Genomic DNA, 10,611 nt, shown 5'->3' with positions numbered 1-10,611 from the left:
GGAATCGAAACTCAAACTTTTTGGTGTAAAATCATTAATGAATTTTTGGTCTAACCCACTAGATCAAGGAAACTTCCGCATTTTAAGGTGAGTTAGGATTTTGATTTGGACCATCCTCAATAATCGGTTTCACATATGATAGTTCGATGTGAATGTCAATCTCCGGCGGCGCTAATTATCTCCCTAGGTAGTGAACTGCTTCACACAAACTATACTATCACTAAATGTAATAAAAAAACTATCATGTCTTTGTAAAACAAATCATGTCTTTGTAAAACAAATCATGGTGAAATACTCATGGTTAACAAATATTGAAATTATATAAATTAAAACTAACGGAAGCCAGTGATTAGTAAACTAACAAAACAAAAATTTATCATTATTTCATGGTATTATTGAATTTTCTGATCATGAATATTCTATAAATCTAAAAACATCAACTGCAGTAGTTTTTCTACAAAATAAGTTCGTCTAATAATGCTCAAAGTCAAAGCTAGTGACTAATTTTTTTAAATAGTTTGTATTAACCAAACATGGTTTTTGGATTTTCTTATTTCTCTTTCTTCTAAGATATCCAAGTTTTTTTTTTCTCTTCGTAATAAAATAAACTTCTAATTTGTAAGTGTTTGTCTCTATTCTGCATATTATTCTTTTAAAAGTGTCCCCTAAAATAAATTTGTTCATTTACCTTTTTTGTTTGTTTAAGAATATAGACAACTGGATCAAAACCATTGCTACCCAAAAAGGAAAGAAATAATTAAAAAAAAAAGACAGAGAGAAAAATAATAATAACAAAAACCACAAAAGGTCTTCGATAAACAAAAGTGAATATAGGAGAAAGAAATTAACGAGGAAGGAAGGAAACCGTGGAGATGGGACCACACAAGAAATGAAATCCATTGGGGATAAAGAAGCTAACCAATTAAAACACTTTTACAAGATTAGCTTCAAAAGTCGACCAATCAAAATCGAGATAAGACTTCAAGGTGGGTCCCAATTGAAGACATAACCACCTAAAAAGCGCATAAAGAGATCCTCTGACACAAGAGAACACACTTTCATGCGGGACATAGACATCTCAATCTCAAACAACCAATATTCTAGTACCTCTAAAGTCAAGGCCCTCGTGCTCTCTCTCCTTGTTGATTTTTTTTTTTTTCATTTGGTTATTAATATGAAAAGTTTAGCGAATTGTGTTAGAGCTAAGACGGCGAGGACCTGTGACAACTGCTTGAAGAAGCAGGCGCATTGGTTCTGCGCCGCGGACGAGGCTTTTCTTTGCCAATCATGCGACACTTCGGTCCACTCAGCGAATCTTCTCGCTCGCCGGCACGAGAGAGTTCGTTTGAAAGATAGTACCTCTCCTCAGCAAGAAGCTCCAACGTGGTATCGCGGGTTCACTCGTAAACCTAGGACTCCACGTGGATCTGGCAAGAGGAACAATTCGTCGACTTTTCAAGATATGGTGCCGGAGATTAGTGCGGAGGGTCAGACAGACAGCTCTGAGGTTGAAGGGCCGCTGATCTGTCAAGTGCCGGTTCTTGGTCCAATGGTGGTTGAGCCGAAGATCAAGTTTCCTACGATGAGAAGTGGTGTAATGATCGATGGTCATGAGGACGAAGACAAGGATGAGAGTTGTCTAAATGGGATTTTCCCAACCAACATGGAGGTTGAGGACTTCGCTGCTGACGTTGAGACACTACTCGGTCACGGGTTAGACAAAGAGTCTTATACAATGGAGGAACTAGGATTATCTAATACAGAAATGTTTAAAAAAGACGAGATAGAGGACAAAGAAACAAAAGCCATGAACATGGACATAGAAATAGGCGATGATGATCAGGGCAACCGGGATGGAACGTTGCCGTTTGATCTGAACTATCCACAAAACGCATACGAAGAAGATGCAATAAAGAATGTTGAAAGTAGTGGTGAATGTGTTCAGGCGAAGGAGGAGAAGAAAAAGAATGTTCTAATGTTGAGTTTAGACTACGACCAGGTGATATCAGCTTGGGGAGGTCAAGGTCTACCGTGGACATCAGGAGGGCCACCAGAGTTAGACATAAACATCAGCGGTTCACCGGTTGTTTCCAAGGTTTCCAAGGTAAACTATAGAACAAGATTTTTTTTTTTTTTTTTGTGAATGACTAGGAGGTTTTGAGTCATGTACGTCCCATAGGTGGAGACCCAAACCATTTTAAGTTAATCCTTGTTAGAAGAGCAGACCCCTCCTATAACCTATGACTCCTTAGATTTCTACTAAGTTATTCAAGAGTTATAGCCACTAGACTAACTCAATGTTGGTAGAAACTCATTTTTATCGAAAATGAGTCTTTCTTTAACAGCTCGATTAGTTTTTTCTTTGTAGCTCGATTAGTTGTTGTTGTTTATGTATTACCTTACGTCCAAGTTAGACGTGGTATCCAAACTATCTAACGTTGAAACTGTGTGTGTTTAGAGGGACAATGGAAGAAAAAGTCGTAAGAAGCGTCGCGTTGGTGGATGTTTACCCTCAAGTGTGGTTGGGGATGGAGGAAGAGAAGCTAGTGTTTCGAGGTACAGAGAAAAGAAGAAAACGAGATCGTTTACGAAGACGATAAGGTACGAGGTACGTAAATTGAATGCAGAGAATAAACCTCGCATGAAAGGAAGATTCGTTAAGAGAACTCCGCTTGCTGCTTCTGCTGGAAATTCACCATTAGGTGTGAATAACTGAATATTCTTGTAATATCTCAATTTACCTTTTCCGGAATTTTTTTTAAAATTTTTGTGAACTTCATTCTTCTGCAACAGAACCCTTTTTGCACTTAGTTGTGCTTTATTACAAGAAAACCAGTAATGTGAGTTTCTTGTATGGGATATAGCTGATTTATATATTATCTGGTAAAATGTGAAAAAGCTTTTTGATTGTTAAAATTACTATCATGTTTACCTCTCAAACAAAAACTGAACGAACAAAACTTCTTAAACCAATAACTAAACCATTTTCTCAAAACATGCATGTCACCACCTTTCCATTTATATGGAACAAAGGGAATGAAAACTAAACCCAAGAAAAAAAAAACACTAAACCCGTTGCCAGTTTCAGTGCAATCAAGCCAAACCAAACACACCTTTTGGTTTATGTAGCATTTTCTGTACTGTCCAATTCCTTTATAATTGCAAACTAAGATGAAATTGGCAACTAACTACCACTCGAGCGTATATTGGACCAAAACAACTATCTATTGTCGCTTATAAAAATATCCTCATATATCATTATCAATGAGCCTTTGTTGGCTTAAATCTTTGGTCAGATGGATAATTTCAAACAAGTTTTGTTGGGAAGTGCTCTAATATGATTGTCTAAAGCTACAATGTGAAACAGTTTTATGAAGTGTGAGTAATATACATTAAAGAAAAAAAATATACATTAAAGAAATTCCTTTTCTTGTTAAAAGTGATAAAAAGGTCCAACTCATAAAAAGACAGAACACAACTAACAGATAAAAAAGTCACATCGTCGGATGTTGTTGCGTAGCTGAGAGTTGTATCACATTCAACTTTCGATTTGCCGCTTTTCCTGTCACAGTTATGAAAAGTATTATTGAAGAATAAAGAACATTTTCCAAAAAAAAATCGTACTTTTTTCTTCAAAAATATCAAAGTAAAAACTTAGAAAGGCTTCTTCATTTGAGTGTCTTCCTAAGAAAAATGTTTGTTTTAAGGAAGTAGTATAATAATCATTAGACAAGAGAAGTTTATTTAAAAATATATCAAATCTTCAGATTCTAGTTTTTTTTGTCTTTTCAGTTTGTTTGAGAATTTTCTTAAACAAAATCATTTAAGATATGCGTGTGATCATGAATCTGTTTTGTACCGATAGAAAACATGAAGTTAATCAAAGGTTGAAGTATCCAATGAATCGCAATGTGGACATTTTAAAAGAAACAATTAAAACTTGAAAGTGACTGATATCGTATTTAGATGGTTGTGACAAAATGGCAAATAAAAATGGTTGTGACAGAAACAAAGTACCTCCCAAGAAAATAATCACAATTACTGCCTAAAATGCTAACCGACGTCTTTGCCAACGCACTCCCCGGTGAAGAATTTATCTTTTCTCTGTGTAGAAATTCAATTTTTCATTTTGTCAATTATTAGAAAATCCCCGGTATGGTGGCATGCAAGCAGCTGTCTTGGTAAGTTCGGTAAAGGATAATGAGGGAGGGTTGGTGTATCTTGATGAGCTTAGCCCAAAAAGTATGTTCATAGATCTCTGAAACTCAGCAGTATACATGGACAAGACATGGAGCCTCATATTTTCGATTTGGGACTCATGCACTTCTCTAGCATTGCCAACAATAGAATAAACCACAATCGACGACCATCCAACAAGAGCGCCTCATCGTCATGATTGGTACATCTACAAATTTTGAGCTCATTTTACTATAGGCTCCTGAAGCCATGAAAACCACAGTGAATCCATAACAGAAATGGGATATACAGTCATATGGGATGATCTTGCTATAGATCATAAAGGGAAGATCGATTACCGAATATTTTTGTGGGTAAATTTGAAATGGATAGAGTGAAGTGGATAACTATGTGTATTGATTGGAAAAATAGATGTCAGACATTTTGTGTCCGTGTGTAGACTGTAGTGCCTTATGACAAAGAGACTGAAGAAGAGGTCATAGCTGTGCTCAAGATTGCAATGGCGTGTCTTAGTATTAGCCCCGAGAAAAGCCTATCGACAAAGCGCATATGGGAACAAAATTGTTGCAAGCCAAAAGTATGAATATGTAAGTATGTGCTGAACAATAAGACTTCTTGTTATGTCTTCCCATGTAATTAATATCAAAATCATATGTTATTCAAAATAGAGTTTCTTGTTTTTCCCCCTTTTTTGGATCAACTAAAGTTTTATATATGAAAACAGAGCTAAAACGACCAAAAGAACGGTTGGTATAACAACCAAACTAGAATTAAAAGTACCATAGATAGAGGCAATCATCGCACGAAGGCAACACTAAATGCAGAGAAGTCCTCTAACTTCGACGTTTGACTGGTGATAATGGTAAAGATGCCATGGAAACTAGAGAGCGCACATGATGCTTTTATGCCTGAAACTGAGACTGAAACTAGCGAGCCTTGAAGTCACGTGGATAATACGGGGGGGGCCTCCCAATAAAACCTTAACAACTCAGCCTTCCTCTAACAAATAGGATAAGTAACATAACTTTTACTCTATATTATTTTCAAGTTACATATATGCATAAGATTCATAAGGTTATACATTTATTATAAACGTATACTGATATGACAAGTCCTTATTTATAGAGTTTAATTATAGAATAACTTTTATGATTATTTTCTTATGATCAAAAGGGCAATGTTGAACTGAAATTCGGAGGCTGTGTTCCTACACCTTCTCTTAAGATCCTTTCCATCTCTTCAGCACTATACATATTCCCTCCCTGATGCAACAACTACGATTAATATAAATCCATGAAACTACATATACAATCATTTCTTATGTGATAATTACCTGAAATGTATCCGTTGGCTCAATATCCAAAGAATTAAGGTCATAATACGCACTTGCCGCTGAGAGTTTCATGGACAAAAACTGCAGCCACAAGACCATACAGAATTAAACCATTTAACTATTGAATAGTATTATCATTTATTATCATAAAAGATAATTGGATTTTCTAAACAGTGAAATGTATTAGTTAAATACTGGGCTAACCTCGATTTGATTCTGCAGCGATCGAACATAATCTATGATGACTTCAAGCATCACTGCCATACCCATTGTCTGCATCAAAATTGAATTTCATTAAAGAAAATAAACCCATTTGGATTAAGTTTTATCAGATATTATTCGGAGACAGATTCTTTGTTATACTTTGTATTTTTTTTTTATTAAAACAATCTGTTCATTTACATTCGTGAGTCGTGACGGTACTACACCCTCTGTTATTTGAATTTAGTGTTCCGTATTAAAAATGTGGACCGCGAAAATAATTTTTATATATTTATATTAAGTTATCTGGATCCTATTTGTGTCTCTTAATTCACAAGTTCAACGACATGTGCATAAACATGTTTTAATCCCTAGAAGGATTATAACTTTAAGAAATTATAACACATTTCCATTTAAGTATGTGGTAAATTTAAAACATAACAGCATAAATTGGTATTTTGTAGATTCTCAGCAAATTTTTTGTTTTTTTTTTGTTAAACAAAGGTTAAGGGTTTGTGTGGGATTTTTATTTACCTTGTAGCAGCCGGGAACAAGGTCTTGTAAGCACTTCAGCCTTTCATTTATCTTCTCTCTTCGTACCTTAATACATTCCAAAAAGAATCCAAAACATGCCAATTTTTTCATATAGTTTTTCCAATTTATAGTTTGTTTGCGTAAGTAAATATTTGTTGAGTTATACCCTTTCAGCCAAACTGTGGCTATCAGTAGCTTGACCCCTCTTAGCTCGAACATGAACAACATCTCTTGCCTTCTCAATATTATCTTCATTAATGGATTCTTCCTCTTCCGACCTCTTTCTTTTTCTCTTCGACCCACTCTCTTCTTTTTTGTCTTGTCTTCCCAAATCACCTGCCATTTGTAGCTTCACTAAGTTTAAGAATATATATATATAAAATAGCAGAACTTCCACAAGAAAACAAAAAGAGGAAGAAAAAATCTTCACCGTGCAATAAATTTGGGGAGAAGTGAGAATTGTTGTGACGGGCATCAACTAAATCTCCATTGGAGAAAAGCATAAAACTGGACGGAGTAGTAGAAACTGGTAAGTCCAGATTTATCAGCTCTTGATTTTGGTTAATATGTGGTAACGAAGGGTTAAGACCAATGTTATAATTATATGGCTCATACCGTGCCATTAGAGACACTGCAAGCTAAAATATATATGATTTATTTTTGCGAGCTTTGTTTTTCTTTTTCCTTTCTCTAAGACAGTTGTAAATTCTGCAATTGAGTTGTGGTTGTTTATATAGATAGAGATTATTAAGATGGGATCAATATTTTATGTATTTACTTTTATTTTTTTCTGAGTGATTTGGTATTTGCTCCTTGTATTGTGTGACTTAGTGAGAATGAGAAAGAAACGTGTGAGGATCAAAAAGAACTTGTACCTAGGTTTCCATTTATCATTGTGTAGTAGATTTTGTGGGACCCATGTTCAATGTTAGATATATCTAACCTGTCGGGACCTTTTGAGGATCCCTTTTAATGTATACAAGTATGGTGCCAAATTGAAACAGAAGAAATTGCATTAATGATCGTCGAGTGATCACAACAAGTTTTTGAATCATTAGGCTATCAGACAAAACGTAAATAGGACGACTTAGTGTTAAACGGCTAACTCGTTCAGTTAGTGGAATTACATTAACTATATCTTTTTGTAACACTTAAGACTATATAAGTTGCCAAAATAACGTCTACTTAAGTTAAACTGGTTACATGGTAAACATTTATACAAATTATATCAACTAAATATTTACAGTATTTGATTTCGTTTAGTTCTGAAATACGTTACAAGTATAGCACATCTGTTAACCCAAAAACCCAATTCTATCTTCCTTGAATAGCATATATGCATGGTTCGAAGAGCTTATGTTTTTATCCTTTTTAATACACAATATTTTGTTTTCCTTGTATTTGTAATACTTAAAGTGTATAACTTGTAAATATATGAGACTAAAAATTGAATAATTAAACTAGAAACCAAACACTTACAACGAAAGATCTTTTGATGTTTTTGCATTGCGTGTGGCTTCCAAAGTCTCAATCCACAACCGAATAATGTGGTTTAGTTACGACATAGATAGATTTAGCCGGTTGCAAAATAAAAGTAACACGAAAAGAAAAACTAAAATAATTTTTGTATTGGAAATCGAGTCCGAACTCCCACAAAGAGAATCATTTGATATCATATAATTGAATCTAGGTTTCGGTATTTGGAAGGCTAATTATGCGATTCTGCAAATAATTTTATCATTTTAAAATTTTTCTTGTTTCGGAAATTCCACACATTAAAAAAATATTTTAAATTTTGATTATAAATATAATATTTTGTGACTATTTTTCTCATAATTTTTAATGACTTACAATATAATAATAATAATTAATTTTAAATTTTTTTTACAATTTACAATTTTAAAAAATATATATTTTTTATTAAACAGAGGGAATACGTAATGTGAACCTCATAGTTAAATTGTCAATCAATGCTTTAATAATAGAAATTAGCAAATTAAACTTTGATGGCGTGACATCAATATGATTGGGAAGAGGCAAAAAAATCCAAGCCCATCCCAATCGTTAAAGATTGGCTTCACCACTTTCCATTTTCTTACATCAATAATGAGACAACTATCCAACTAATACTAGTTCCAGTTGGGAATATCTCTGCTTTCATTTTATCAAAAAAAAAAAATAATAAATATATATATATATATATATGTATTGTTCACATTAATTATGATTAGTTTTGTCCACACTATACATTACGGTAATAGCCTTTTCAACGTGGCAACAAAAAGTAAATGATTTGTTAAGGAAAATATTTTTATTATGAATAAACATGAATTAGTTATATCTACCCCAAAATTTAGTAGTGGTCATAAGTTTTTTGAATCATCTAATAATTTATTTTGCCTAACTAGTATTACCACGAGGAGATAATTTTTCATGTAGATTTATTAAATGGCTATTGACTTTCTAAATTATTTACATTGGTAATTTTGTTAAAAGCATGCTAAAAAATGACTTATGACGATGGATCATGATAGTGATTTACTTACTTTTTTTTCCTTTTTTGGTGGATTTGGAGTGTCTTAAACCGAAGCTCAAACTAATTGACATACAAATCCAATTTCTTAAGTAGTAGTCAAATACTCATGTCTCATAGCCACACATATGTGTAATCTGAAGATAAGTTATACTGGGTGATGGAACTCGTGTACCAATCGACCACGCCTGCGTGGTTGATTTTCTTACTTTCAGGACAAAGTTTTATTGGGTGATGGAAAATAGTGTTTGGTGATTTTCATTGTTGTTATTTCAAAGCGATACTCTTTAGTAACCTCTTCTAAATTTAAATTAGATCTTACTGTTTAAACAAATTCTCAAATCCAACCGTGTTAAATAAGCACTTCATAGCTAGGTCTCAAATGAGTTTTGTCTTGTACTCATTTTTATATTCTTAACAGTTAGAAAACATGTCAGAAATATTAGAAATTCAAAGGCTTCTAATTCTCTGGAGGAACTCAGGCCTCAAACACAAAACAGCCTCATATGAACAACAAAAAGTTTGCTGAAGTAGAAGCTGAGAAGAGCCATATGTTACATAAATATTCCTACTATTGAAGCTGCTAAGCTCCGTCCATCTTTTTTGTAGGGCTACATTCACTCCAACTCCTCCAATTTAACAATGTAGCTTAGGAAATGTTATTGGTTTTTGCATGCAACCGTACATGTACCAGCATTTTGTTACTTTGTCTATTTTGGTATTCAGATGTATTTTCTTTCCCACATCGTTTTTATAATCAACCAATCTGTGGCTGTTTGCTTAGTTTACACACAATTAAAGGAAGCAGAGTTTAGAGTATCCAAAAAATCAACAGTAGAATAGCCTATCGATTAGGGTGGTATGCACATAAAAAAAATAGCCTTGTAAAATTTCAATCTTTAAAGTTTACTACTACAGTAATTCACAAGTCCCGTCTCTAATAAATAAAAATATCTTTCAATTCAGTAACACCAATGGATTTCCGGAAAAAGAAAACTGATGGGCACAAATTACCATTAATAACTTTCTAAATTTGGAAATCATAACTGTTCTCCATTCCTTGTTGTTCCTTTCTTTATTCCATGTGTTTCTCTACTTTTTCACTTATTGTTCTGCCCAACTAAACTTATCTTGAAGCAGAAGTTGTGTTATTCACCTTTCTATTATGTATTTGGTAAACGAATTATCCAAGGATTAGTTCCATTCACTTAGAAACAAGGTCAACAAAACCACATCTTAACTGGCTTGCACTAGGTGCGTAACAAAAACAAAGTTTTAATTTACTGCCTTGTAAAGTTTCAAACAACAAAGTGGTTAATATGGGGTGGAGAATTGTACTTCCCAACTTTCCCGTAGCTGTCTCTGAGTGTGACCGTCCGGTTAAACACAAGCTTCCCAGGCTCAGAGTCCTTGTCAACCGCAAAATAACCTAATGCGTCACAAAAGTTGTGGTTAAGAACTTGTATCAGTGGCGGTTAAAAGATAGAAATACAACTTGGAGAATCGCAAGCACTTTTTTATTATGATGAAAAAGGAATATACCTAGCCTCTCGAACTGGAATCTGTCCCCGACCACAGCATCTTTAAGGATTGATCCAGCATAGGCATCAGAAACCACCACTTTGGAGTTTGGGTTAATGTCAGTGAGCCACTTATCATTGAGCTTAGCCGGGTTCTGTTATATGATTAAATAGTAATTATTTAGGTCGGGGAAGAATCATTTGTAACTAGAAGAAAAGGCTTAGAAAGTCATAAAAATACCTCGGAGTTGAAGAGTTTCTCAAATAACCGGACTTCAATCTTTATGGGCTCC

At 34.0% G+C, this 10,611-nt stretch overlaps 2 protein-coding genes across 2 annotated transcripts; one reads left to right on the top strand and one right to left on the bottom strand.

The window, feature by feature from the left end:
- Nucleotides 1-824: 824 nt before the first annotated feature.
- Nucleotides 825-2,916, top strand: LOC103835456 (zinc finger protein CONSTANS-LIKE 16). Its single transcript, XM_009111633.3, has 2 exons — nt 825-2,104; nt 2,459-2,916. The coding sequence occupies exons 1-2, from the start codon at nt 1,061-1,063 to the stop codon at nt 2,714-2,716; spliced, it is 1,302 nt and encodes a 433-aa protein (XP_009109881.2). The 5' UTR covers nt 825-1,060; the 3' UTR covers nt 2,717-2,916.
- Nucleotides 2,917-4,833: 1,917 nt separating this feature from the next.
- Nucleotides 4,834-10,309, bottom strand: LOC103835455 (transcription factor bHLH75). Its single transcript, XM_009111632.3, has 6 exons — nt 6,696-10,309; nt 6,432-6,601; nt 6,266-6,331; nt 5,735-5,803; nt 5,531-5,611; nt 4,834-5,459 (listed from the first exon to the last, which is right to left on the bottom strand). The coding sequence occupies exons 1-6, from the start codon at nt 6,886-6,888 to the stop codon at nt 5,364-5,366; spliced, it is 675 nt and encodes a 224-aa protein (XP_009109880.1). The 5' UTR covers nt 6,889-10,309; the 3' UTR covers nt 4,834-5,363.
- Nucleotides 10,310-10,611: the final 302 nt, after the last annotated feature.

The sequence above is a fragment of the Brassica rapa genome, chromosome A08 (genome assembly GCF_000309985.2).
Source record: "Brassica rapa cultivar Chiifu-401-42 chromosome A08, CAAS_Brap_v3.01, whole genome shotgun sequence".
Lineage (NCBI taxonomy): Eukaryota > Viridiplantae > Streptophyta > Magnoliopsida > Brassicales > Brassicaceae > Brassica > Brassica rapa.
Note: the sequence above shows the minus strand (reverse complement) of the source record. Positions and strands in the feature narration are given on the sequence as shown.

Coding starts and splice junctions, on each gene's coding strand:
- LOC103835456 (XM_009111633.3), top strand. CDS start 1,061: ATGCGGGACATAGACATCTCAATCTCAAACAACCAATATTCTAGTACC. Junction 2,105..2,458: donor TTGTTTCCAAGGTTTCCAAG/GTAAACTATAGA, acceptor GTGTGTGTTTAG/AGGGACAATGGAAGAAAAAG.
- LOC103835455 (XM_009111632.3), bottom strand. CDS start 6,888: ATGGCACGGTATGAGCCATATAATTATAACATTGGTCTTAACCCTTCG. Junction 5,804..6,265: donor TTGTTCCCGGCTGCTACAAG/GTAAATAAAAAT, acceptor ATTTTGATGCAG/ACAATGGGTATGGCAGTGAT. Junction 5,460..5,530: donor AGCCAACGGATACATTTCAG/GTAATTATCACA, acceptor TTGTTGCATCAG/GGAGGGAATATGTATAGTGC.